This window comes from Haemaphysalis longicornis, unplaced genomic scaffold, assembly GCF_048455015.1.
Source record: "Haemaphysalis longicornis isolate Haplotype H1 unplaced genomic scaffold, Haemaphysalis longicornis Haplotype H1 scaffold_5, whole genome shotgun sequence".
Taxonomy (NCBI): Eukaryota; Metazoa; Arthropoda; class Arachnida; order Ixodida; family Ixodidae; genus Haemaphysalis; species Haemaphysalis longicornis.
In genome coordinates this window covers 110,336,751-110,364,207 of record NW_027526385.1, presented here as the reverse complement: position 1 = coordinate 110,364,207, position 27,457 = coordinate 110,336,751, and the positions used below count along the sequence as shown (strand labels likewise).

The following is a 27,457-nucleotide window of genomic DNA, read 5'->3' as shown; positions in this document are numbered from 1 at the left end:
CCTTGTGGTGGAAAGACGGCTTCTGAAATGCGTGCCAGGACATAAAATTTGTCAGTACCATTTGGAGCTTTTTTTGGCCTGATTAGGTCTCATGGAAGACACAACTGTAACCCGACAACCCAGCAATTCCGTGCCGCTTTTAAAAAAGTGGTTGTGCAAAACGAGCTCTCTGATGCAAACACGGGCAACTGTCTGTCACTTGAAAACATTGCGGTGTTGTCATGCATCAGTGCTGCACGAGCTTCAGGAGCAGATGTGTTGAATGCAACGTCCCAGAGGAAAAGGCTTTTGGACAATGAATCAGTTCAGCAGAGTGATCTCCCTTCCAGGGATCATAACTACACAATCAACGTGGACCACATCACTGAATGGGGAGCAAGGAAGATTACTCATGTCGCTGGTTACGTGGTGTTTAAGTTGGAGGACAAGTATTCATGTGAAGAATGCACCGCCGCACTATTCTCAGTACAGCCATCAGCTGCCTCGTATTCGTTTATACGGCGAAAACGTAGGGGAGGTCTGCGGTACCCGTCGGAGAGTGTCATTGCGATATGCAAAAAATGCGAGCGACACAGGCACTCGAGCCTTGTTTCGCCTCCCTTTGCCAACGCCCTGCCTGCGATCAATGATCCCGACCTAACCAGCACCTCTACTGGTCTTCGGAAGGCATCCTGTCCCAATTGACACCCTGTGAGACCATCTCCGACCGACGGGAGCATCAGCAAGCCAAACCTCCAGTTCGACCACGCCAGCGCTGCAACTAGGCCTACTTTCCAGGCCTATAGCGCGAGCGGCTGCCTCCCCGCCGCCCCGCTGTCGGAGAGCACGCTCCTTTGCATGCCTTCCGCCACGTCTCCCCAACCACCGGCGACTGCTTCTCCGAGAATGGCAACAGCGCTTACTCCAGGCGTAATCGCACCACTACAACCAACCGACCAGGAAGCCTCCAACCCTGCGAACAACCAGGCCGCAGCAATGGACTTCGACCCCCTTAGTGGGCGTACCATGCCACCCCAAAACCCGTGGATACAAGTCATCAAATCGCGGCAGCGTCCATCCTTGACTCACACGAGGTACGTCCTTCTAATGCCATCAAGCACCCTGCACCTGCCCGCCCAATACCCCTCCGCGGTTCCCCCAAACCTACCACGTCATGGTTTTGCGCCCCCATGGTGGTGTCCGAGTCAGTGACTGGCCCACCTCAGAATTGGCTCGCAGCCTGGCAACCGCCAGCCAGATGTGAGACCTGCAATTTCGCAAGGAAATCACGCTCCAAGCCCAGCCGGGGCGCAACCACATTGTCGCCGGCACTCCGGATCCTTACCTGGCCTATCGCCCATCTCAACTAACCAACATAACCCTTCGGAGAACCGACTACGCTGGATCCGCCTACATGAAGCCACCACCCGGTACTTCCAGGGGCGTTATTCATGAAATACCGGAAAACATCATGAATGAGCAACTGCTCGAACTTACGGCTACCAACCGCTCATATTTGATCCACGACAGGATGACGGGTAACACAAGATCTCCACTGCTTACCTTCAACGGGCCACGCGTACCATACTACATTAAATTTGACTGCGAACTAGCGCGTTGCCGCCCCTATCTTCGTGCGGTCCAAACTTGCAAGTGTTGTGGCGACGTCGGCCACCGTCATGACGTGTGCCCCCAACCCGACCAGCCACGCTGCCCGGCTTGCGGCATCTCCAACCCCCCTCCGGATCACCCCTGCGTTCAACGCTGCAAGTTGTGCGAGGGCCCTCACCTCACAGCCTACAGGGACTGTCCCAAGCGCCTGCTTCCCACCCCAGCTCTACGCAAGCCTCGCAGCCAGCCCAACCACCCACCCCTTCCGGCCTACTTTACTGAAGATTTCCCGGCGCTACATACCCCACCGACGGACGCCCGATCCAGGTCCCAGCATAATCTTCAAACACAGGTGAGCTGGTCAGCCGCACTTCGCAACTCTCCCGCTGCTCCCAAACCAATCCCTTCGCACCCCTCACAACCTCTTTCCCCATACTTACGAATCAGTGCTAAAAGAACTCAAAGAACAACAACGTTTTCAAAAACAACTGGACACTCTCACCAAGAAGATTGAGGCCCTCGTTGCGTCCCCTCTCCCCACACCTGTCGCACCACTCGTGCCCACATCCGACCAAATAAACGCCACTATCGACAGCAAGCTAGTCGATGTCTTAAAGCAACTCATCGACGCCCAAGGAGAGAGTCTTAAACTGTCCTTTACGGAGCGCAGCTTCGTAATTAAAGCATGCGTTTCTTCCGCTCTTTATTACGTTGCGCGCATAGCTCGTCCACCCCGAAATGTAGTGCGGAAGCTGGAGAGCAAGTTATTCTCTTTCTTTTGGGGAGGAAAGACGGAGAGGGTAGCTCGGGCTTTCATGCGGCTCCCAACCAGCATGGGGGGATACAGCCTTCCATGCATGTCGACAATGTGCAGCGTCCTGGCGTTGCGTAGGTTTGTAGATTTGACGCGAAACCCGGACTACATAGGAAGTAGCTTTCTAAACTACTTCCTGGGCACATCGCGAGGTGTGTTTTACAGTGACCCTTACATCGGTCCTTTGGCAGAGGAACCGCCGTTGTTCTACACCTATGTCACGAAAACCTTTCGAGAACTGTTAGCACAGTTTCCCGATTTGGAAATCTCGGACATTGCCCCAAGCGAACTTTGCGACCAACTTGCTGTGGCGGAACTCACTGCGGAGCAGAAAGAGCGCTCTAAAAAGGCGCGCTGGAGGCAGCTGACTTCTTCGGTCCTCCCAGCGGACGTCAAAGATTTCGGGTGGGAGCGTGGTTGGGGCGTTCTGCCCACTAGAGACCGCTTGACAGCGTGGGGCGTAGCTCCGTCAGCGCGGTGCCCTCAATGCGGACAAAATGAAACTTTGCGACACGCAATCTTTCAGTGTTCTGTAGTAAGGACGTTTTGGACGCTGATGTCTAGGATGTGTAAAGTACGCCTAGGGGATCGCACAAAATCTCGCGATGCCCTAGTAACTTTTCTGTTATGTGTGGGGGCCCTGGTTGTGTGGAGGCGTCGTGGTGTCGCGGCACTCCGGTCCCGGCCTCACAAGGCTATGTTCCCCATGTTGCTGCGCATGCGCACGCGTCTGTTCGAACACCTGGAAGCGGAGCTCGCCACACTGGGGGAAGAGGCGTTCCTCCTGCGTTGGTCGTGCCGCTTCATCAAGGTCAACAACGCACGTTTGGAAATAAGAATAGTTGAATATTAGCCCTGTAACCATACTAAAAAAGTTAGAATATTAGCCTTGTAACCAGACTAAATACGATACACAGTTATCTGCAGTGTTCACTTTACCATGTGTGTATCTGTAACTATGTAAGACTGTAGCACTTCTACCCACATTCGTGGTGTTTCGACCCTGAAACTACTGTTCGCGTTTGCCAACAACTCGACTTTCTACTCTGTTTATGTTGTACCCTGCGTGGTACAAACTGTTAAAACTTGTGTGTAGGCCAGCGGCAGCCACTTCTGGATTGTTGTTTTTCTGTGTGTTTCCGATTTGTTATGTATATTTGTTACCCGATGCGTAGTTCCATCGAGGCATGTTATGTATCTGCTTCGATGGACAAATAAACCTCTTCACCTGGCCCCCTTATGCTCTGGCATTCAGGCGCTCACTGACCGACAGAACAAGTTAGAACAGGCTATCCAGGGCATACATGACACCCTGGCGTCCTCCCACCGGACCAAGAAGCTCAAGCATCACCCCTATGATGACTAGCACACCGGAGGCCTTCCTCTTCGTATACCAATGGAATTGTCGATCTCTCAGTAGTAAGCGACACTAGCTAGCCCTCCTTACCCAACAGGACCCGCCAGATATCATTGCTCTCCAAGAAACAACTACTCCTATCCCTCGCTTGCCAGAATACAGCGTCTTCACCAAGGACCAGCAAAGCCACACAGCCATCCTTGTACTGAATTCCCACCCAGCCCAAGCACACCAGCTCAGCCAGACCATCCCTAATACCTTTGTTGAAGTCATCTCCACCCGCCCATCGCAACCCTGAATGTATGTACTAAAAATCTACAGCCCCCCCCCACCAGTAGCCTTCACACCATCGAGGCGCTCTTGCATGAAGGTACACTCAAAGCCAATGACAACCCGCTGCTCCTGCTTGGTCATTTTAATGCCCCGCATACGGCTTGGGGATATATACGCGCTTCGAAGAAGGGTACGGCTCTCTTACGCGCCTCCCAAAATGATCAGTTAGTCCTGCAAAATGACCTTACAATCGCCACCCAGACCGGTAAAAGTGTCACGCGTGACACCACACCCGATTTAACATTACAAAAAACATTCGAAATATCAAGGATGAAACTCTCGGCAGCGACCATCCCATCATCTCCATCCGAATTCCGACCTCGAAGAAGACTACTCGGAAGGGCACTGCCCGCCTAACCAATTCATCCGCGTTTCGAGATGACGTCACTCCTCTACCACCATAGATCAAAATCTTGACGAATGGACACTGGAGCTTGAAAAGCGGGTCAAGAAGCACACCCAAGAAACCCAAGAAATCGCGCTCACTGACAGTACACCAGCCGCGGACCCCCACCTTATGCACATCTGGGAAGCTCGACGAAGCTTAACAAAACGTTGGAAACGCCAGAAACACAATCGTTCCTTAGAAAAACGCATACCCCTTCTAACACAGCTAGCACAGACCTACACTGCTGATCTTCAAAGACAGAATTGGTCCTCTTTTTGCGACAAGTTCCCAGGCACTCTGCACACGAAGAAAACCTGGCATCTGCTTCAGTCCCTCCTCAACGACACACTACCAGGCGACAAACAAGCCATAAAATACACCAGTTGATTCGGAACAGCTAGCTCTCTTCTCAAGACCTCCTGAGGCCTATCCAACTGCACATTTTTGGAGACCCAGCCTCTTATCCGACCTACCCGGAAACACATTACACCGGCCAGCAAAATGATGAGCTGGACGCACCTTTTATCCTCACCGAGCTCCACGCTGTACTTGCCCGCTTGAAGCGCAATACTACACCAGGCAAAGATCAGATCACATATCGCATTCTCCGAAACCTGGACGAAGACACCCTGCAGGAGCTCCTCGACCTGTACAACCGCCACTGGGATGAAGGCACCTTACCTGAACAATGGAAATATTCGGTCATCACTCTAATCCCAAAGCCAAACAAGCCCCTCTCCCCCGCGACCCTTCGGCCCATTTCCCTAACGTCCTGCCTCGGGAAACTTTTCGAACACCTGGTCCATCAACGTTTATCTACGTACTTGGAAGATCAAAATCTGTATCCATTATACATGTTTGGCTTTCGACAGCATCTCTGTACGCAAGACGTACTAATTCAGCTCAAGGAACCTCGATCATCTGAGCAGAGCCACTCCTAGGGCTATCTTAACACTTGACGTCAAGGGGCGCGTTTGATAACATCACGCATCAAGCCATTTTGGAAAACCTCAACATGACCAATTGTGGCATCAAGACTTTTCACTTCGTGAAAGCTTTTCTCCGAAACCAGACCGAAACACTGCGACTTGGGCCCCTTCGATCCCCTCCACACTCTACCCAAGGGAACCCCCAAGGCTCCGTTATTTCGCCATTGTTATTTAATATTGCCCTCCTTCACCTTCCGAGTCGCCAACAAGCTATCCCCGGCCTCCAGCACGCACTTTACGCGGACGATTTGACCATTTGGGCAACACAGGGCTCCAGCGGTGCACAACAAGACGCTCTCCAACAAGTGATCGACACAACTATCGACTATCTCTCGCCAAGAGGTTTGAAATGCGAACCTAGCAAATTGGCTCTCCTAGTCCTTCGCGCCCGCACGCGAGGGCGGCCTGCTGTGGCTACTCCCGACCCGCAAGTTACCATCCAGGGCTCTCTGATTCCCCAAGTCCCCACTTTCCGTGTATTGGGTGTGCCTATCCACTACGATGGTTCCGGCGCCATCCTCCTGCCTCAGCTGCAGAAAACGGTCACACAGCTCACTCACCTAATACGACGAATAAGAGGATCCACCACGGCCTCAAAGAACAAGATACCTGCCGCCTGGCCCAAGCACTGCTGGTCAGCCGCATAAACTGCGGAACCCCTTTTGTCAACCTAAAACCACAGGAAGCCAACAAGCTGGATGCTCTAATCCGGAAAACGTACAAAGCTGCCCTTGGACTCCCAACTTATACTCCCAATGCGCGTCTGCTTCACCTCGGCCTGCACAACATGCTCAGTGAACTACTAGAAGCACAGCGGACGTCCCACCTCCATCGCCTCGCCCTCACTTCCTCAGGTAGACGCGTTCTCCAAAACATTCGCCGGCCCACCCCTCCCAACTCCAACGCATTCCCCTGTCCATTCGTCAACGCCTGAAGGTTAGCCCGGTACCCAAACACATGCACTCATCCTTCAATCGAGGACTTCGCGAAGCCCGGGTGAAGATGCTTGATTAACGGTACGGCGCCGACTCCCAAACACGATATACGGATATTGCTATAACTCCCGACCACACGCGCACCACCCTAGTTACTGTGAACTCGAACGGACATCTGGCCACAGCCGTCACCTATCGAAATATGCCGGTCGCCTCAGCCGGAGCGCTTGCCATCGCCCATGCAACTACCAAACACCAGCATCAACCATACTTGGCCATCATTACGGACTCCCAACAAGTCTGTCGGCTGTATGAAGCTGGCCTTGCACCACCCCAGGCCCTCCCTGTGCTCTAACACCTTCCCGAGGACATTGAAATTTCGATCGCCTGGAGTCCAGGCCATGCTGGCCTTGCAGGAAATGAGGCCGCTCATGCCGCAGCCCGCGATCTCCTTACCCGCGCGCTCCCAACCGCAAGGACCGACCCCGCCGGGCGCCTCATCTCTGACCACCAAATCCTAACTCCGCCGGACTCTACCTACAGCTCCCTCCTCGCGCACTACACACACACCAGAAGAACATACCATCCTTCACACCACAGTCTTTCCAACCACCAAGCTCACATATATCGGCGTCTACAAACAGAAACCTACTACAACCACACTATCCTCTCCCACATATCTCCGTCCATTTTTCCACACAACTGCCCACAATTTGACACCTCTCTCACAACCTACCACCTTGTGTATTCATGTCCCCACCACCCCCACCCCATTTACTCCCCCCTCCCTTGAACAGTGGGAATCTGCGCTTACCAGCCCGGTGCCGGAGCATCAAATCGCCCTGGTGCAACGAGCCCTGGATTTGGCGCAGGCTCGCGGCCTCTTGGACACAGGAGGCTGACCACGTCCCTTTTGCAGCTTCCTTGGCTGCTCAATAAAAAATGTTTTTTACCACCCCCTACCACTTGTACGATTGGCTCTCCACTCAAACCAACTTGCATCAAAAACATTCCTGAGCGATCTTTAGCATCAAGCCCTCCATTCATTCATGCACAGAAAGCTTTTTCCGGAGCTTCATGACCACATGTTCGACAGCTCACCTCTTGAGAATCATTATGTGCACCGTGTGCAAAGTGTCACAGAGCGATACCTGAACACCCGCCTGTTTCCTGCCGGCAAGGTAATCACGCAAGGCTTGCACGGAAAGCACCTGAGGGAGATGTTTCGGAAGGTCACTCAGTTTAAGGGCCAGTGATTTTCTTTTAATTTCTACCCTTTAAAGCCGACCTGAACACTCTTAAAGCACGAAGCAGTACTGAAGGAACCCAGGTTAGCTTGTACCATGTGGGATTTACGGATGTGCACTAAAACGATGTGTACACATCGAAGTTTTTGACTCTTGGTGACGTGCAGTTGGTTGTTTTTCCTATTACTTGCCTTTATTGCCGTGATCGTGTGCCTAGTTACGTCGCCTTCAATTTGTGGCGACGCATTGGATGTTCAAGAATATTTAGCTTTTGTGCCAGCTTGTGTTTGTGTAGTGTCAAGTTGCTGTAAAATGTGATGTAACTGGTGCTTTGCCCAATCTGGATATACATTTAGTAGGTTGAATTTGTCCGTTTGGAAATGTTGAAACTTTTCATTTCTTTTTCTGCCTTCAGCGTGATACGGTATCAAGGTGAGTTATAATGCTGGCATCTTGTTCCTCCTTGGTGCTTTAGCTGTATTAAAATGTGGGTGGTTGTGTATTGCAAGCTGCAGTTCTTGCAGCGCAAGCTACACTACGCTACCTCGGGCAGTCTTCGCGGGGTGACCAGTTTTGCCCTTGAGCGCTAAAGGTCAAACCACACCCCCCTCCGCAAGCGCTAGCACGGAACAGCTGCCCGATAACGGGGAGAGATAGGCGGCATAGAGAGATAGGCGAGAAGGAAAAGGAGAAGTGCGCGGGACGTGAAGGAGGAAGGCGAGGAGGCCGCCGCCGCCGCAGCGACGAGCGCGCGCCACGAAGGCAGGTCACGAGGCCACGTGCGGCGCAGAACCGTGTGCGATAGAGAAAGACGAACATCCAGTCGTGGTCCATCGTACAGCGACAAGGCTTGAACAAGGCTGAGAGGCGAAAAAGAGGAAAAACGCTACCTTCAAGTCTTACGCTTTAGTTTGAGCTCCCTTTATTTTAAAGACGATAGTCTTTCTTGGGCTACTTAAACCCAGAAATTTTGGTCTGTCTGTATGTCTGTCTGCAACTAGATTCAGCCACCCGGCCAAAGTAACATTGATATTGCAAATAGTCCTCTATACTCACAACCAAATGTAAACGTCTAATCCCGGTTTATGTGTTCATATTTGTCAACTTTGTTGAACAAAAACAAGACATTACGCAAATACAAGACAGGAACTTAGGACACAGGGGATATTTACAGTGTTCCTTTATTAAAAAGTTCATAGATGCTTGGTTTTTCGATAACAAATGATATTCTACATCTACTGCAGAAAACCGCCGCCTCCTGGCGGCATATGAAGAATCACGCTGCAACAGCAACGAAAGGTTCCACTAGCTAAATTCCAAGTTCTGCTTGGAACGCACGTGGAGCACGGCCACGCGGTTCTGTAAACCTTGTAGTCGGCCGCCTCCATTCACGCGCGTCTACGCCGTACTGCAGCGCTGGCATCGAGGAACCCGGTCTGTAGCAGTGGAACGCGGTAAATTCAAATCGCCTTGCAGAAACTTTTAGTGCGTTTACCTTGGGATGAGCGCGACGGTACAGGAACAGCATGAGAGGTGAGCGGAAAAGCAAAGGGGGGGGCATTTCCTTGGCAAATGTCTACAAAGACTATCGTCTTTTGACGACATTTGCAACGAAAGGAGCAGATACGCGGCCAATTTTTTGTATAGTCTTCAGCATTGCAGTATTCTTCCTGAAAAATCTAGAAATATTATCTGCTGGGCTTTTCTGCACACCAGCATAACCAAGTTCTTCCTTGGTTGGTGCAGAGGCCCCAATAGAACAAATAGTACACGTGACACTTCTGTCGAGCAATGAAAGGTATGTAGATATTGCTGCGCGCTTATGCCGAAGTGTTTACGTTATCAGGCTGCCATGTGGTTATTCTCTTGTGGGTGCTTGTCAATCATAACCTTGAGTGTGTGTTGGTGATGAACGCGCGTTCTCAGAACAGGATGTTCTATTCTATAAAACCCCTAATCAATTGAAGAGTGTAGTAGATAGTATAGTATACAGTATACGTAACCTTTGTCGGCATGCGTGCTTGACTGCGTCCACAGTAATATTTTCCCCGTGCAATGCAATATTTACGTCTTCGGTAGATTGCAGGCAATGTGGGACTGGGCATGTGCCACTGCCAATTTATCAACTCTAATCATTCCGCAACAAACACTTTTTGTTTCAGTATAATGGGTTCATGTACGGGCCCGTATTTATCAGGAAGTTGTAATCGTCCAAGAAAGACCCCTGCCTCTTACACTACTCCCGTCTGGCATTAAAAGCTGTCTTGGGAGAAAACTGTCGGACGATTTGAACAATCCCCGAGGGCCTTTGCTGTTCGAGCAATAGGGATGTTGGAACATGTAAGTAAGGCAAAAAATGTCCTACATTACTGCACAGCAGGCACATTTAGTGGTTTCGGAAATATTCTTATTGATGTTTACACCATGCATATGATAACAAAACTACAAAGATGACATTGGCTGCGGGCTGTTTAGATGTGCTGAGACATAGAATAGGATGTAAATGTTTTACTTTTGGGCTGCCCGGATGCTACCAACTGTTCTTTCTTTCTCTGCTGGGGATAGGTGTCAGAGTGCAGGCGTGGTGTCAGCCCCAGGGCAAAGGCGCATCTAGACTGACAACAACAAAAGGCGTTGGGGCATTTGCAATGGACAAGAGGATAGGTTGTGTTGAGGGCTTTTGCTACTAAATACAAAAGTGTTCGTGTGTTGTTCCTTTTCTGATTGACTATTTTCATTTGTTTCTTATTTACTCTGATTCTAGCGTAGCGCGGGTTGAAAGCGGTGGAGTTCAGTGTAGCCAACTGCTACTTTATTAGTGGAAACAAAACCCCAACAAAATATCGCGCTTGAGCCTTGCACTTTGCGCTCTGAAGACTGCTTCATGGTTCCGATACTTTGGCTGCGGGATGTTCGAGGGAGACTCTGCAAAGAGAAAAAAAAAAAAAAAAACGCCAGTGGATGAATAAGCACCGCATAACACATCCCTTAGATACCGTGCATAGAAAGGGTAAAATTTGCAAAGATTTTACCTCGCGGATGTATTTTTTTATGACATGATTTATATTAGGCGGGGCACAATGCGCTTTCTTACAGCATCAATACTCCGTCATTCATTTATCCTTAAGAATTTCATCTTCGCGATTTCTGTTGTCAATTTCGTAATTTTTGTGCTAGTTTATGCATTTTCGTAAGCTGTCGCCGCACATACAAGCTTAGCTTTCCGGCGGATGCCATGTGTCACAAACTCGAGCGTACGACGTCCAAAAGTACCGTATTGCTTTTTCATATTAGTGTACAGCGCCTAATTCTTGTTACAGTCATCCGATTCATTCAGTTTCGGTTCTAGTCGCCCCGAGAAAACACTGGAACTCTCTCGAACGAAGCGGCGGTAACCCCGACCACTCGCCGGCTCGCCGGCAAGAAAATACCAAAAGTTAGGAGACGGCGCCATCGGTGAAACTTGAAGCCTATACATAAAATGGAGGAAGAAAAAAAAAAGACATCCCCCTCGCGAGGGGCACGATCAAATGCACAGCATTTCCGAGGGGGTGCGCCGGCAAGTCGTATCTCTCGATCGCGGGACCCGTGTCGCCATCTTTTGGAGGCGCGGGACAACTTGTGGCGCTTTCGAAACAAACGAGAAATGAGTGAAGGATATAAGGCGCGTTCGGTGCATCGAAATCTGTGTCGGTTTCGTGGCTCGGTCGGTAGTGCGCTGGGCAGTTCCGCCCGTGGCGTCACGGGTTCGAAACCGGGCGCCGGAAACTGTTATTTCTTTTATAGTGTAGTGGCCTGGTTGCGGACTACGACAAGGCGCGCATGCGGACTACGACAAGGCACGCCAACGCCGCGTGACATTGTGAGTTACTAAAATGCTATGCATTTAAAATAAAAGCTCCGCCACTCAGCTTTCACCGAAGCTTCGAGTTCTTTCGAGGGGGCGAGCGTAGCTTTGCCAGTGCTAAGGCGCGCCGATGATTCCAGAACGGAGAAGAAGTTGTGCGCTCGACGGTGGCTGGCGCGTTGTGTTGTGCCCCCTCTCTCCGCGCCGGCGCAGTTATAAGAAGAGAATCCGAGCCGAAGCAAGTTAGTTACGTTTGAACGTCGTGATGTTAACAACGGTTTCTGCCAGTTTGTGCACCACACCATCGGCGACCCGCACCCTAGAGGACTCCAACGTACTCCTGGGCCTCGAATCACCGTGATCGCCTCGAACGGCCTGGCATACAGCGAAGCAAGCTTCCCAGGTAGCCGAATCACCTCCGCCAGCGGTGCATCGTCCGGCCCGGTCGGTGAATATTGTGGGAATCTGTCTCTCATATGCATCGAACTGTTCGTTTTCTTTTAGTTAACTATTCCACCTCGTGATACAGCTCCTTATTATACATTTTGTATTTGTACTGTTTCCCTCAATTGTATTCGTTTTGTTACCTCTCGTTAACGTTAGATGTCCTCGTGCTTGTACAGTGTTTTGCCTGTTCAAATATAAGTCCTTCTGTTGTTGCTTTCGTTCAAGGCTGACTGATTCTTACCGCTCTGTTCGGCGAAAGCCGCACATCAGACGGCCACCCCCTTCGTCACCAGTGCCCTGTAGATTCGGTGGGGTTGTTTGCTCGCTTGAGTCGACTCCCCATATCTTCTAACAGCGCACCCAATTAAGGCAACCGTGACACCATGTTTTGCTCCTCGAAACACGCGCGATATTACGAATAAACACTTCCGACGGATGCCGCCACTGTTAATGGCATTTGCGGACTGTCAACGAGGAGACATTTTTAAATCTTCTCGTGCGCGAAGCCACTGCAACATTGCCGCGTCAGTCGTTTGACTGATTCGTTTCACTCTGTCTTACACTTCCCGAGAACGAAGGAAACCGAGACGAGGGGAAGAGACGTAAGCAGAGGTAGCACTGTCTAGAAGAAAGATGATCAATAACCCAAAAGTGCGCAGGTAAATTCAGAAATGTGCAGTACGGCTCCTAAAGGTGTTAGAAAAAAAAAAACGATTGACACGAGCAAAAGCCCGATCAAAGTTTGAACGAAGGGAATGAGCGGAAGCCCTTTATCTGGCGTCATCGTGAAATTCGCGCCAGTTATACTTTGTTTCGAGCATTGTTTTTTGTAGGTGGCGAGAGGACCGCACAGAGCATGCTCTGTTCACTTCCGGCGCGCCAACAACCCTGATTACATCACACTGGTGTCCAAAGCGTCGTCATGATCAGGTTCAAACTATATTTCCACCAATTTGGCAGTCAGTATCAAGATTACGTAATAACATTGTGCTTGTACAGGTTAAGCTATGCTGGAAAACTCCCGAATTCAGTCCCCTGCTGACTGGCAACTATGCCTTCATCAGTGAGGGAAGAAAATTGATGAGAAATTGGCGCGAGGGACACGAAAGTTTCAGGCGCACTTTTCTCCTCGGGAACTCCTGTACTGTAATCATGTTCCTAGACAACATTTACACCTCACTTTGTGGGTTCAGTTATTGAGGCCGGAAAGGGGTATCAAGAGGTAAGGGAACAGCCGCAATTAGGAAACGTTTTCGCTGCCATGATACGACCCGCAGCAATGCTCCATCTTCATACCGTGGCAGTTAAGTGGCGTGCCCGAGTGCAAATGGGCTGCCATGCCTGGGTGTTCATTAGGTATAAAAAACAAAACACGAATGATATACGGAAGTCGGTATTTCAGGGGCCGAACCGCTTTAGGATTCATTCAGGAGAAAGCCCGGGAGGACGCGAATGCATTCGGGCTGTTCTAGGGCGAAGGCGGGCTGCTCAAGCGGTATGCCGGACACGAGGACAGAGCACCGAGACCGCACAACGAAGTATGCTTGTTCGCGGGTATTAATACGCCAGACCTACACCTGGGCTTTGAGGCGCGCCCTAGTGGAGGGCTTCGCATTAATTTGTACCACCTGAGAATCCCTAATGAGCACCTGAAAACGCGATACATGGGCGTCTTCGATTTTTGCCCATATCAGGGAAGCTGCCACCGCGGCCAGGATTGAACCTGCGTCCTTGGGGTCAGCAGCACAACGCGACAGCCACTGAGCCACCGCGGCAGGTTCCACGAGGTATGCCAGATTGGTGAGGGAGGAAGCGGTTGACTCGGAGAGATCGTGGACTTCGGGGACACGTTGGCAACAGTTCGAAAGGCAAGCATTAAAGTCCTTAGCCTTCCTCTTAGCTACACAGCTGCCGGCACGGAGTATAAGAAACTTCGCGCAGTGCGTCGAAGAGCAGGAAGATGTGCACGTCGTACAGAAGCGCACAAAGATATCCGTGCTTCGAGGCGAGCTGAAAAGGCGATTCAGAAGGATATGACCAAGCTCGCCCAGCGGGAGTGGGAATGGGAATGCTTCTCCAAGCTGGACACCAGGAAGCCGCTCTCCTGGGCATGGAACCTGCTCCGAAGTTTGAGGGCCCCACAAAACTGTAGTGCGCCCGTTCAAATTCATACTTCTGAGCCCGAACCCTAGTGACCTGCAAGTCGCTGACGCCTCCCGCAGGAAATTTATTCGGTTACAATACCGCCAGCCTTTACTAAGAACGCAGCAGATGGGCACAGTACATAGATACAAAGAACCCTCAGCACGTCAGCTATCAAGCACTGAGTTAAAAAATGAGTGTCAAGAACTTTGCACTAAAGCATAATGATTGATTCTGGAGTTTAAAGCGCCGACGCTTCACCGGCGATGAGGCGCGCCGCAGTGGAGGGCTCCGGATTAATTTTGACCACCTGGGCATCTTTAACGTGCTCCGAAATCTCGAACAAATCGTCGTTTTTGCTTTTCGCCTCCATCAGAAATGGGCCGCCGCGGCCGGGAATCGAACCCGCGTCCTCTGGCTTACTCTAAGATAACTTATGTTCCTAGTACGCTGGAGTACCGGCGAGTAATAGTTTCGTTAATGAGACCTAAATAAGCAATCGTAATACATTTTATATCTCGAGAAGTACTTCGTAATCATTACTGCCAATGAGGCGTTTGCAGGTTCGTGGTTTCAATTCTGACACTTTTGCGGATAGAGAAGAGGCCGAAGTGTTTATTATTCCGAGGCATTATTTTACGCGAAATATCGTACGTGGGAACAGAGCCTAAATTTGCTTTCATGTTTTCTTGTGGTTTACACTGGTTAGAATGAGCTGCGACAGAATACTGGGACCCTTTCCGTGTTTCCACAAGGGACAAAGTTGCAACATGCACGGATAACATAATCGGTATTGTCAGTATACCTGAAGCTAAAAGACGTTTTAGGACCAGGAGTGTGACCTTAAAAGTATATCTGTTTTTTGGAAAGCATTACAAATAGAAAGTTCTTTTTAAGAAGTAATGCTGCAAAAAACCATGCATTTTTATAGCTCGGTCACTGCTACTTTCCTTCTATATATTTTTAAATCAGAAAAGGATGAAATCGTGCTAGTAAGAGGGACTCCTTTAGACGTGAATGTTCCTAAGAGAAGTATGCGCTTGCGCAAGTGTGGGCTTTTTCTGTGTTCTGCGTGTGACAATTATTACGTACGCGATAGTCAGACATTCTCTGAACTAACATTTGACCGAGTGGTACTTGCACTTCCATTCTTCTGAATATGCGAACAAATCAGCGGAAAGTGGGGGAAGTGGGGTGTCGAATCAATGAGTGGGACCTCTCACCTGAGGAGCAATCGGTCGTCCTTGATGAAGCCCGGCGTCTCCAGAGACTCTACGCTGATACCGTTGCCACAAGTTACAATGCGTCGCGTACTCCCTTCTACCGGTCTTAAAAAGCTGTTCTTGTAGTGTGGCACTCGACTAGGCGTCAAACATCGCTCCACAGTCTGGGTTCCTTGTGGGTGAAGAATGCTCCACTTGATTTGGAGATTGAACGGCCATTCCAGATAGCGATCCATTTTTCCCTTGTGCAGTTCAAACGTTAAATATACTAAAATCTTTTGGAACTCGTAATAAACCTCTACGCCGACACTCGCGCGGTATCCCCGAAGGTACACCGGCTCCAAGGTTTCCTCCACTCCGGCCATCTGTTGTTGTACTTGTTTCTTGAGCACCTCGTATCCCTCAAAGGTCCACGTGTGCGTTGCGGCAACAGGCATGATTGAAGACAGGAGATCCAGCGCATTCCGGGGATCTTCAGCAGTGCTGTTTTTCGACCAAGCAATCGCGCACGCAGTCTCTGCCAACCTCTGCGCGCGCGAGTCTGTACCTTCCTGAGAGCCTGGAATACGTGCTCCTTGATTTGAATCGGCCCTACGAAGAAGTTCACTCATTCGATTGTATTGGCGATTAATCTCCAGTGAAAGTTGATCAAAATCCGCCTTTGTTGCACGCTGCTCGTCTCCCATTGCTTCTCTGAATGGAACAAGCTTACTTTGAATAAATCGTGATAGTACTGTGTCGTTCAGACTTTGCTTGAGCGCCTCAATTTTTTCCTCAAAACTATTATGAAAAGTCTGCTGATTAGCATACACATTCTGCATGAACTCGCCAAGCTGATCTTTCATCTTAGCCATCTGAATCCTCATTTGGCTAAGCAAGTCTTCTATTGCTCCGGTTTCCAAGCTTCTACCGCCCGTTCCTTTGGGAGAAATTGTAGCGGCGGCGCCGATTTTCAGAGAACGGCTCATTTCTTTCAGCTCGGCTCGCATCGAAGACATTTCCATTAAGATGGCGTTGTGTATTCCTTGAAAGCCATTCGAAATCTCGGAGCATGTTGCGCTAAGTTCTTCTTGTTCTTGAGAAACCATGCCTGGTTGAACTGCAGCTGCATTGGGTCCTCTGGAGGCGTCACAGTGAGATTCCAGATGTGCGACCACATCCCTGGCAAGAATTTCTCCGGTGCATTTGAAACATGTTGCCAAGTGGTTCCCGCACTCGTGGCGAAAGTGTTTCAAAATGTCTCCAGCAGCGGTGACAACATTGCAGCCGTTGTGGTGATTCCAGCATCGAACCTGCATCGAAACATAAAAAAGTGTTTGGTCACCTGCGGTATTTAGGTTACTTGTAACAGGAGTAAGAAATTTGTGCCTAGGAAAAGAACGCTAGTTTAGACGGCATGTAGAGGTACTTTTGAAAATATAGTATTTTTGCAACAGCTAATAACGAATACTTATGCACAACACTTGTCTGGTTCAGATATTATACACCAGCACGTATGAACGACATATAAGACACACATACACATCCAAGCATGGAATCACATTGTACCGTATCCATAGCGCACGAAGACGAAAAAAAAATGTCGCTTGTATCTCGAAAGCTCAGTGATTGTAGTGTTAGCGCCAATATAAACAATTGCAGCTGATGTCCGTTGATGTCCGGGTACGCCGGTATATTCACGGTTATCAGACATGACGAGTGAGCCTTAGACGAGTTATTTGCCCCTGAATGCAGATTAGCCGAGTTTGGTATTGGTTGACATAAAGCCAGAAATTGATTTCTTTAGAAAAAAAAAACCGGATTAATACAGGTGTGGGCCTGGGATATCTACATTTTCCGAAAGAAATTTATATATTTGATTGGGGGTTTAAACGCGCCAACGTTACACCTGGGATATGAGGCGTACCGTGGTGGAGGGCTCCAGAATAATTGACCAGCCGGGCATCTTTAACGTGCGCCTACACCTTGACACACGGGCGCTTTCGCCTCCTTCAGAAAAGCAGCCACCATGGCTGGGGTCGAAACCACGTCCTTGTTCAGAAAGAAATAATTTGCCTTTAGCAGCGATACCTACTCAATTATGGGCGGCATGCATAGACAAATGTGGAGAGATTGTGCATTGCGGCAAAGCCAACTTTCTGGCGATTTCCTCCAGATTTCTATTTAACTGTCAATGCTTTCTCTATGTAAATAGTGAAAAAAATATATTTAGTGAGCCCCTTCGACATTATAAAGGAGTAGTTCTCAAATTTGATAACCCCAGCCCCCACAATAGGTTGCGGCAGTAGCTAGGACCTCTGAGCCGTGTTCACCTCATTAGAGGTGCAATATAAAAAATCAATTGTACGTTTTGATTAGATTGAAATCCTGAGATAGGCGTTGGCTTTTTGTATGGGTGACTTTTGTAAGCAAAAAAAAAAACACTTGGATATATAAAAGACCTCAAAATACATTGCGGAATTTGTAAAAACAAGTTATTTACCCGGAATGCAGTGCGGTGCGCGTGAAGGGTTTTAGACATTCGTGAGGGTTGCTTGTATCCGCGAAGACCAAATCTGCTTCGAACGGACTTCCATCGTAATACGAAATTCCTCAAAAATATTTTAGTCTTTTCTTTCGACAAAGTCACTCTCCAAAAATCAATTACCGTAGTGCTCTTACAACATAGTAAGAATGTTCTCCCAAAATACCAAGCATATAGGACCAACTCAACGCTTGCACTGCTATCACCTGCTAAGCCTTTGTACTCTGTTAGAAGTGTAATTTCAGATTTTTTTGTTTGTTAGTGCGGTAAAGCCGTTCAATGCGTTTTTCCACATTTCTATGCATAATGCCTGCAACCAACCGCTAATGGAACGTACGCTGTGGCTGCAGATATATGGAGGAATTCCTGAGAGATCCGTGGAACAATTTCCTACATTACCGAAAAAAGAGCGCGTATATAACCTTCCTTCGCTGCAACCGCAGGCGAAAGACAACACTCCCCTGCGTCCCTCTCCCAGCCCTGAAGCTCTGGCTATGTCCTCTCGCTTCCTCCATGGTGTATTCCGTCCATGTTTGATAAATTCAAATTAACTGCTTTGGTTCGGCTTGTGCCCCACCTGTTGGCACCTATTGTTTGAGTTATGCTTGAAGCATCTCATTCAACAACTATTGTCCAGGTGTTAGATATTTTCGAGCCGTTATTTCGGGCAGTTTTTGAACACATTTTTTTTCATTTGTCTTACAGCTTCATTTGTAGTTTTGCTGTTTTTGCTGTTCATTTGTAGTTTTGCTAGTCTGCCTACCGCCCTCTGATTTACCTCCAGGCCCGCTTGGGTCTCTGATTTCATGCACAGAACCGAACTTCCGAAAGTCAATCTTAGTACATGGACCCCCTTCCAGACTCCCCTTACCACCTCGTATTTGTTGTATCCCCAGAGGACTTTATGCTTCATTAGAGCCGTGTTCCGTCTTCCTTTTCTCTTAAGGTGAGCCTCATGCGCGTGCGTGTAATCTTCGCTGTCGTTCAGCCATACTCCTAAATATTTATACTCTTTCACCCGTGGTATTTCTACTTGTTGCACTGATATGGTTTCGTGCTCCGTGCCGTTGTTAAAGATTATGATCCCCGATTTTTCTCTGCTAAAGGATAGCCCTAGGTGCGTTGCTTCTTCACCAAATGTATCCATCAAGCCCTGAATGCTTATCCTGTTGTCCGCCATCAATAATATGTCGTCTACATACATTAGTCCAGGAACCCGTTGTTCTACCACCAGCCCGTTTTTCGTGTATGATAAGTAGAACCCCAGCGTACTGGCCTCTAGATTCCTTTCTAACTCCGCCATGTAAATCATGAACAGCAGCGGAGAGAGAGGACATCCTTGTTTCAAACCCTTGTAGGTGTATATAGGCCTATTGTATGTTATCCCCTCCCACACTATTTGCGCTTGGTTCTCCCGGTATAGCTCCCTGAATAAGCTAATGAAGTCTTCCCCCACTCCCTCGTCCTGCAGGATACTTCATAGCCGCTCCATGTCTACATTATCATACGCCGCTTTAATGTCCAGAAAGGCTAACCACAAAGGTCGGTTTTGCATCTTCGCCACCTGTATGCATTCATCACCACCACCATCATCATAATAATCATCATCATAATCATCACCACCACCACCACGACCACCACCAGCTTATCTACGCCCACTGCATGGAAAAGGCCTCTCCCATTAATCTCCAATTACCCCGGTCCTGTGCTAACTGCGACCAATTTATCCCCAAAAACCTCTTGATCTCACCTGCCCATCTAACTTTCTGCCGCCCCCTGCAACGGTTGCCTTCTCTAGGGATCCACTCTGTTACCCTTAATGACCACTGTCCCATGAATACGCCATGCCAATTAGCTGTATGCATTGGCGTACAACAAATAAGTTGTGTTGTCTTCTGTCCTTTGGAAACTCAGACATTTTGAAGTTCCCCTAATATCCCATTTTCTTATACCCGCTGCTATAGGTCGAACTTCACTGCCTGCAAATTGCTATTCTGTACAGCACTGACGTGACGGTTACTGTACTATACAAGCTCGGGTTTGTCCTGTCTCCTTTGGCCTTGTACACTAAGTTCATCCTGCTCATTTGCCCCGCGGCAGGTATTGCCTTTTTTCCTATCGTTGTTCTGATGGCTTGAAGTAGCTTTCCCTTGCTCTTCGGTCCTAATTGGTTAATCAACTCCATCGGTATCCCATCCGTGCCTACCGCGGTATTTTTTGGGACCTTTTTTTTCGCTCTTTTCCATTTCAGCTTTCCTCCATCTATCTCCAGACATTCTGGCCTATACCCGTCGCGACATCTCTGTGTCGCTACGGGGCCTCTTCATCCACTTTACCGAACTTCTCCGTAATGATTTTGTGTAGGTATGCCAATGCTTCGTCTCTCTTTGAGCATCTGCCCCTGCTCGTTTTCTATAGTACCGCCTTCTGTGGGACTCGCGCGTTTCCATAATGCCTGCACATGTTTACAAAACATTTTCCGCGCGTCTCTACCCCTTCGTCGTATGTGTGCTGCCCATCGCTCGCTGTCCCCCTTTATTTTCGCTGCACTAATTGATGCACTTCCTGTTTCGTTTGCTTATATTGCTCCCATTTTAGGTCCACCTCCTCCTGATGTCTCCCCATCCTCTTGGACTGCCTGTGCTCTCTAGACGCCTGTTTACGCCTATCTATCGCCTCTTTGGTTTCTTTTTTCCACCAGCTTCTGGGTGTTTTCTTTCCTCTCCATGGATTGGCCCTCTCCACCTTGACTATTTTTTCCAGCATAGTTTTGATGAGCCTGGCATATTCCCACTCTTCTCCAGGATTTCTTTCTATGTCAGCCTCTATGCTTTTGGCTATAACCGCAATTCGTTTGCTGTTTAACTTTGTGTACTGCCCCGGTCGACCCGTCCCCCCCCCCCCCCCCCCCTTCAGTTACTCAAGTTTATACGCTTGTGATACGCTTGTGTTTTCTTAAACAACCTAGTTCCCTTGGCGCGGACTTATCGAAGAAAAAGCCCGTCGGGAAGAGGCAAGTGACAGTGGCGTGCAGGCAATACTCATTAGCTGCTCCTGCGCTGTGCATGGGTCTAGACTGCCGCGCAATTAGTTGGCGCAGCGCTTCCATTTTTGGCACCGCTACCAAGGCCCGTAAACTTAAGCTCACGGCTCTACGTGTCAAGCGCCTCGTTACTATTTTTTTGTTGGCTGCTTTGTTGTTGATAAACTTTATCGACACACAAGAACTAAGAAAAAGGCTCCCAAAGTCCGGGGTCTTGAAAGAAAAAAAAATATCGATACAGACGCGAGAACCTGACGAACGTGAGCCATCAAAGCGCGCCACAAGGCCGCTCGGTGTGTCCCCTTCGGCCGCTCGAGCCAGCCTTGAAGAGAAGAGGGAAGAAGTGAAAAGGATTTAAAATGAGTTGCGAGTCCCGGTTGCGAGTCCCAAAGAACATGCGGCGTATTAGGAAAGCCAGAACACTTTTAGCACCGTCCAGGGCTGCGATGGTCTTCTACTCAATGTAGTATGTGCGGGGTTGGAAGGCTGTCCGTTTGCGCTTGCCGGATAAGACAAGCATCTGCCTGGGGTAACAGGTGAGAGGGAAACGGCAGAGTCTGCCTATCCCTGACTAACTGTTGTACAATCTGGCGTCGATGTAGATGAGCTTGTCGCGCCTGTGTGGGTGGGTGGAAAGGGATTGGCCAGGGCTTCTCCGAGTATCTAGGTTGGGAAGGAGCACGGGAGAGCTGATGCGCCATCTCGTTGCCCGGGACACCTGCGTGACCAGGAACCCAGTCCAGCACGTAACTAGTACCAGTGTGTCTGGCCAGACGAGCATGGAGTGTACGCATAATATTGATTGGAAGCGACTGCTCCTGAAACAAGCGCATAGCATCATGACTGTCGCTGAGGTTAACGTGGTTACCAGGAGTGGCTAAGGATAATATTGCGTCAGTGATTGTTTGAGCCTTGAGAGACAGGGTGGAAGGAACACCCGAGTATATTATCTGCAAGGGCGGGTGGGTAGGAGGAACAATTACTGTGACCCCGCGTTCGTCTTTGGAGGAGAAGGAGGCATCTGTGTTCGTCACTGTTGCTAGATCACCATAGCGGCAGCGAAGAGTGCATATTCGAGCACGACGACGTCCTGAATGTGAGTTTAGTAAATTGATATGCATTGAATAGCGATGGATACGCATGCGGATTCAGTAATCTCTACAGCAGGCACTGGGCCGAAAGATGTCTTTCCGATAGTCTTAGGGCGCCTCTGGCTAGGTCCGTTTTATTTTGCGGCAGCTTGTATGAAGGGGGGGGGATTAAAAGAAATGCGAACAAGAGCGCACAACCTCCGTTGCCTGCTGCGCCAAGTAGCTGCAAAGTCAGTAAACTTCGCGCATGTGCACTTCTTCGAAGGCGTTTGAGAGTGTGGCCTACATTTATGGGGAATTCTTGATTAAGAAGCGACGCCAGTAGTTTATTTCGAGTCGCCATTTCACGCTGCGTCGCCACTGAGAAGGATGATCGCTGAAGGGCATCATGCTAGCTGCAATCAGCCTGCTGCGCGCGTGGCTCCCAAATGTATTAGATAACATGAAGCTCAGCGGCGACAGAGCGTAAAAATACGCCTCAAAATATATTACCGGCGTCGCTTCTTTATCAAGCATTTCCCTTAACAGTAGTCCACACCCTCAAACGATCCGAAGGAACCACGCATGCGCGAAGTTTACTGACAGTGCAGCCAGACGGCGCGGCATGCGTCGGTGGCTGTGTGCTCCATTCGTATTTCTTTTAATTTCCCCTGTACATCAACATGCCGGGCTCTGGGTGTATTCAGGAGTCGTAACCACTGATTTATATTACGGCCGCTGTTTAGCCGCGGTTTTACAGCCTGCACTCCCAGATTGAAGGTGGCCATAAACACTTGCTCGCTGACATTTCCGCATGTTTCAGTTCCGGTCCACTGCCAACTGATAACGCAAAACAAAGGGGCTCAACGTCTTAGCAATAACCCAGGTGGCTAAAGGCTTACCATTTTCGGTCTATCAACATTCTAGTACCCTAACCGCGCCGTTGAGATAACCATCACTGCGACATACAAGTACTAGTTTCGATGTATCGTAACAACCGCCACTGCTTCAGACGTACTTGTCTGCCAGTTGCTAGCATTGAGCGAGGAAATAGATTCTCGTTGTGATATTGTCCCCTTACCTGCTTTGCCAAGACGCTTCTGTCCTGATGGGTTATCCAAGTGACTTCCTCGTCCGAGCAAGTGTCTACGTCCAGGGGGCAAGTGACACGACCGCTGCGTTCACACTGCTCATAGCACTCCTTGCAGAAGAAGTGCTCGCATGGGAGGAGGCAGACAACCTTCGGCACGATTCCGCACGCACTGCACAATTTGGTCGCTGGGAGAGCTTCGACGAAGACGAGCGGTCTGCGGTCCAGTTCCTGTGAAAAACCAGCGAGCGTGTACTCGTGGCCGCCTGACGCCATCTCGCAGGAAAGTAGCAAAGTATTTACTGAACGCGACCACCTTCGTTCAAAGTCTGCGACGAGAGTAGACGTGTACAAGTCTCGGTTCAGTTACGTCAGAGCCACGCCCATCGCTTGCGTGTGTCTCGACGCTTATCGGGCTTCACTCTTGCATGAGTGCCTGCCGGACCTCGATAGCCCCCCTAGTACTCGCTCTCTTTAGCATTGCTGATTTTGTAGCGTAAGCTACACTGGCCGAGATTAAGCAGTTTCGCGTGGACCTTGAGGGCCGCGCTGCGCAAGCGCGAGGAGCATTGGATTGGATTGGATTAAATTGGCTTGTATTGGAAATCCAATACAATGGAGTATGGGGGCCCTATTCTCGACTGCACAAATTCCCGGGAAATCTGGGAATTTGCCGGAAGTCTTTTCTGATTGGCTTTCAGTTTTGTTCACGTGCTTCCGGTTGACAAAGTGGTTGTATGTGCTGTCGTCATTTTTACGTTTTATGACGTTTGCGGGCACCAGTTCTAAAGTTTGCCCTATTTCTCTTTAGTGAAACCGCATAATTCTTGTCCGGGAATAAAAAACCAGACTCAAAGCACTAGACATGACAACGTAGGCCTATCTTTGCTATTCAACAACAATTATGCCTGTAATACACGCCCTCTTTGTGATTGGCTGAGATGGCATGACGTAATTTAAACAGCTGGTGGGAACGACACGTCATGCATCGGCAACTTCAGGCTGCGTAAAAGTGACTTAATGTTACGTAACAGCTTGAAAATGGCGGCTGATTCTGTCGCAAAATAGAGCAAAAAATTGCCCCGGCTTTCGGCGCCGCGAAATGTCCGCGAATTTGCAGCAGGCGCAGTTTCGCATGCACGCTGTTTAAAGCATGTTTCCTACCAAAACAAATTATAGTTTAAACTGTTTCGAAGTCAGCGATCATGGAGCATACAAATGACGTGCAATATTTTGCTTTTATGTTTGGAAATAAAATAAAAATCATTTCTTTAACGTAACCACAACATAAGAGGGCAGTACAAGCCTTTCCAAGACAAAGAGAACCCAATGCCTGGCATTTGTCCACACTCGTCCTAGTAAGCTGCTGGGTCACATGAACGAACTCAAGAGAAAAATAACAAAGAAACGTGACTCTTTGGTTCATTACAGAACTGATTGAAGTCGAGATTGACGAATGAGGGAATCGGTGACATCGGTGCGCTCCGCGGTTATCAGGCGTAGCGCTTCGCTGCTCTAATGTGTCATACAAGCGATGGTCGCGGCCGTCTTTTTCTGTGATTACACCATAAACGTGTAACATAGCAGCAGACGATGGCGTGGCGGCGGTGGCGGCAGGGAAGGTGATAACGCAACAAAGCTTGCATTGAAGCAGGGAGCCCCGCTATGTTACTAAAAGTCATTGAAAGAAATAAATAGATACGGTAAAAAAATCTGTGATGTTCTTTAACTCGACATCAGCCTTTCGGGGCCCTATTCTCGACTGCACAAATTGCCGGCAATTCAGGCAATTTTCCGGAAGTCTTTTCTGATTGGCTTTCAATTTTTGTCACGTGCTTCCGGTTGACAAAGCGGTTGTGTGTGCTGTCGTCATTTTTACGTTTCATGTCGTTTACGGACACAGTTCTAAAGTTTGCCTTATTTCTCGTTACTAAATGCGCATAATTTTTGGGCGGCAATGAAACACCAGACTAAATGCAGCGGACATGACAACGTAAGCCTCTGTCTTTGCTATTCAACAACAATACTGCTTGTAATACACACCCCCTCTGTGATTGGCTGAGAAGGCGTGACGTAATTTAAACAGTTGGCGGGAACGATTACGTCATGCATTGGCAACTTCAGCCTACGTAAAAGTGACGTAATGCAAAGTAACAGCTTGAAAATGGCGGCGGTTTTGTCGCAAAATACGAGCAAAATAGGGCGAAAAATTGCCCCGGCTTACGGCTCCGCGAAATGTGCGGCAATTTGCAGCAGGCGCAGTTTCGCATGCGCGCTGTTTAAAGCATGTTTCCTACCGAAACAAATTATAGTTTCAACTTCTTCCAAGTCAGCGATCATGGAACATACAAATAACGTGCAGTATTTTGCTTTTGTTTGGCCATAAAATAAAAAAAATATTTGTTTGGCGTAACCACAACATAAGAGGGCAGTACAAGCCTCTCCATGACAAAGAGAACCCAATGCATGGCATTTGTTCATACTCGTCCTAGTAAGCTGTTTTGTGACATGATCGATCTCAAGAGAAAAATAACAAAGAAAAGTGACTATTTGGTTCATTACAGCGCTGATTGAAGTCGAGCTTGACGAATGAGTGAATCAGCGACATCGGTGCGCTCCGGGATTATCAGGCGCAGCGCTTCGCTGCTCTTATGTGTCATAGAAGCGATGGTCCCGGCCGTATTTTTCTGTGATTACGCCATAAACTTGTAACATAGCAGCAGACGATGGCGTGGCGGCGGTGGCGGCAGGGAAGGTGATAACGCAACAAAGCTTGCTTTGAAGCAGAGAGCCCAGCTATGTTAATAAAAGCGATTGAAAGAAATAAATAGATACGGTAAAAAAATTGTGTGATGTTCTTAAGCTCGACATCCGCCTTTCGCTCGCTTTTGGATCAACGTTACTCGATCGCCTTGTGGTGTTGGCGCCAAATTTGACCTCCATAAATGTGTTTTTCTTGTCAGCCTCAGCTACCGTCTTAATTTTTACAGTACATGCCAAGTGTTTTTATATCTTTCTTGCACAATATTTGATACCTTGGTAGCGATCTTTATGAGTGACTCGTCAAATTACACTGCATGTCGTCATAGCTATAGGTGCAGCACGTCACTGATTGCTTACGTCGTGCTTACGCAAAAAAACGTGGGCGAATTGCCGGCAATTTGTGCAGTCGAGAATAGGGCCCTAGGGCCCTTGCTCGCTTTTGGGTCAACGTTACTCGATAGTCTTGTGGGGTTGACGCCAATTTTGACTTGCAGAAAAGTCAGCCTCTTGCCAGCCTCAACTGCCATATTATTTTTTATAGTACATGCCAAGTGTTTTTATATCTTTTATGCACAATGTTCGATACCTTTGGTGTAATCTTTATGAGTGAGGCGTCAAATTACACTGCATGTTGTCAGAGCTATACGTGCATCACGTCACTGATTGCTTACGTTGTGCTTACGCAAAAAAAAAAAATTCACAGCATATCCACGGGGTGAATGATGATGAGTGGGCGAAGCTCCTGAGGGGAAATCATCGGTAAAACCGTGACTCTTCAGTGAAAGTTCGCCCACTACATCTGTGTCCGAACGTAACGTCTAGAAAGTCTCGCGTAAACCGCGCGTCGGCACCTTGGGGCTGAGCTCGCCTGATGCGTTTTGCAGACGCCTCACGAGCTCTCACTGCATCGGGGTCTGCCTGCCGATACGCGCGCTTTCGCGCCGCTTCCCGTTCTCTGACGTTTTGGAGATCCTCTTCGCGCCGCAGCCGTGCCGCTTCGCGTACGGCAGGGTCCTCGCGCCGTTGCCGTGACGCTTGGGCCTCTCGTTCTCGAACGCTGGGATCTTGGCGGCGTCGTCGCGCAGCCAGACGACACGCTTCGGCCTCCCGCTCTTGTACGGCAGGATCTTGGCGGCGGCGTCGCGCAGCTTCACGGAGCGCTTCTGCCTCGCGGGCTCGCACATCTGCAGCCTTATCCATCGGGCGACTCCGAGCGCGCGCCAACAGCGAACGGATTTTATTACAACGCTCCCCGCCATCTAGTAAACAATCCAAGAACTAAACTAGAGGTAGCCACGCCATCTAGCTAAACAATCCAAGCGCATCTTTTCATCATATGCAAGTACCGCCATCTAGTAAACAATCCAAGAACTAAACTAGAGGTAGCCACGCCATCTAGTAAACAATCCAAGAACTAAACTAGAGGTGGCTACATACATACGTCGAGGATGGACATACCCACGCCCTAAGGAGCTTCGCCCCTAAAAAAAACCATGGTGAATTTATCGGGAATTTGTACAGTCGAGAATAGGGCCCCGGGTGTGTAGACAATTGGATTGGCGCATACGCCGGTCTGCGCATTCGAGAGTAGTGAGGTCATAGCCGCAGCAGACGCACTGGCACCGGCGCGTGCCCAGCTGTGCGCCTCCGTTGCG

At 49.1% G+C, this 27,457-nt stretch overlaps 1 protein-coding gene across 1 annotated transcript; it reads right to left on the bottom strand.

Moving 5' to 3' along the window:
• Nucleotides 1-10,377: 10,377 nt before the first annotated feature.
• On the bottom strand, nucleotides 10,378-23,528 carry LOC144138686 (TNF receptor-associated factor 3-like). Its single transcript, XM_077671088.1, has 3 exons — nucleotides 23,031-23,528; nucleotides 15,313-16,604; nucleotides 10,378-10,578 (listed from the first exon to the last, which is right to left on the bottom strand). Exons 1-3 carry the CDS (start codon nucleotides 23,313-23,315, stop codon nucleotides 10,536-10,538), a joined length of 1,620 nt encoding a protein of 539 aa, XP_077527214.1. The 5' UTR covers nucleotides 23,316-23,528; the 3' UTR covers nucleotides 10,378-10,535.
• Nucleotides 23,529-27,457: the final 3,929 nt, after the last annotated feature.

Excerpts from the sequence above, each read along its gene's own strand:
- LOC144138686 (XM_077671088.1), bottom strand. The coding sequence starts at position 23,315 with ATGGCGTCAGGCGGCCACGAGTACACGCTCGCTGGTTTTTCACAGGAA. Across the intron at positions 16,605-23,030 it reads GAAGCGTCTTGGCAAAGCAG|GTTCGATGCTGGAATCACCA; the intron begins GTAAGGGGACAA and ends GTTTCGATGCAG. Across the intron at positions 10,579-15,312 it reads GACGACCGATTGCTCCTCAG|AGTCTCCCTCGAACATCCCG; the intron begins GTGAGAGGTCCC and ends TTCTCTTTGCAG.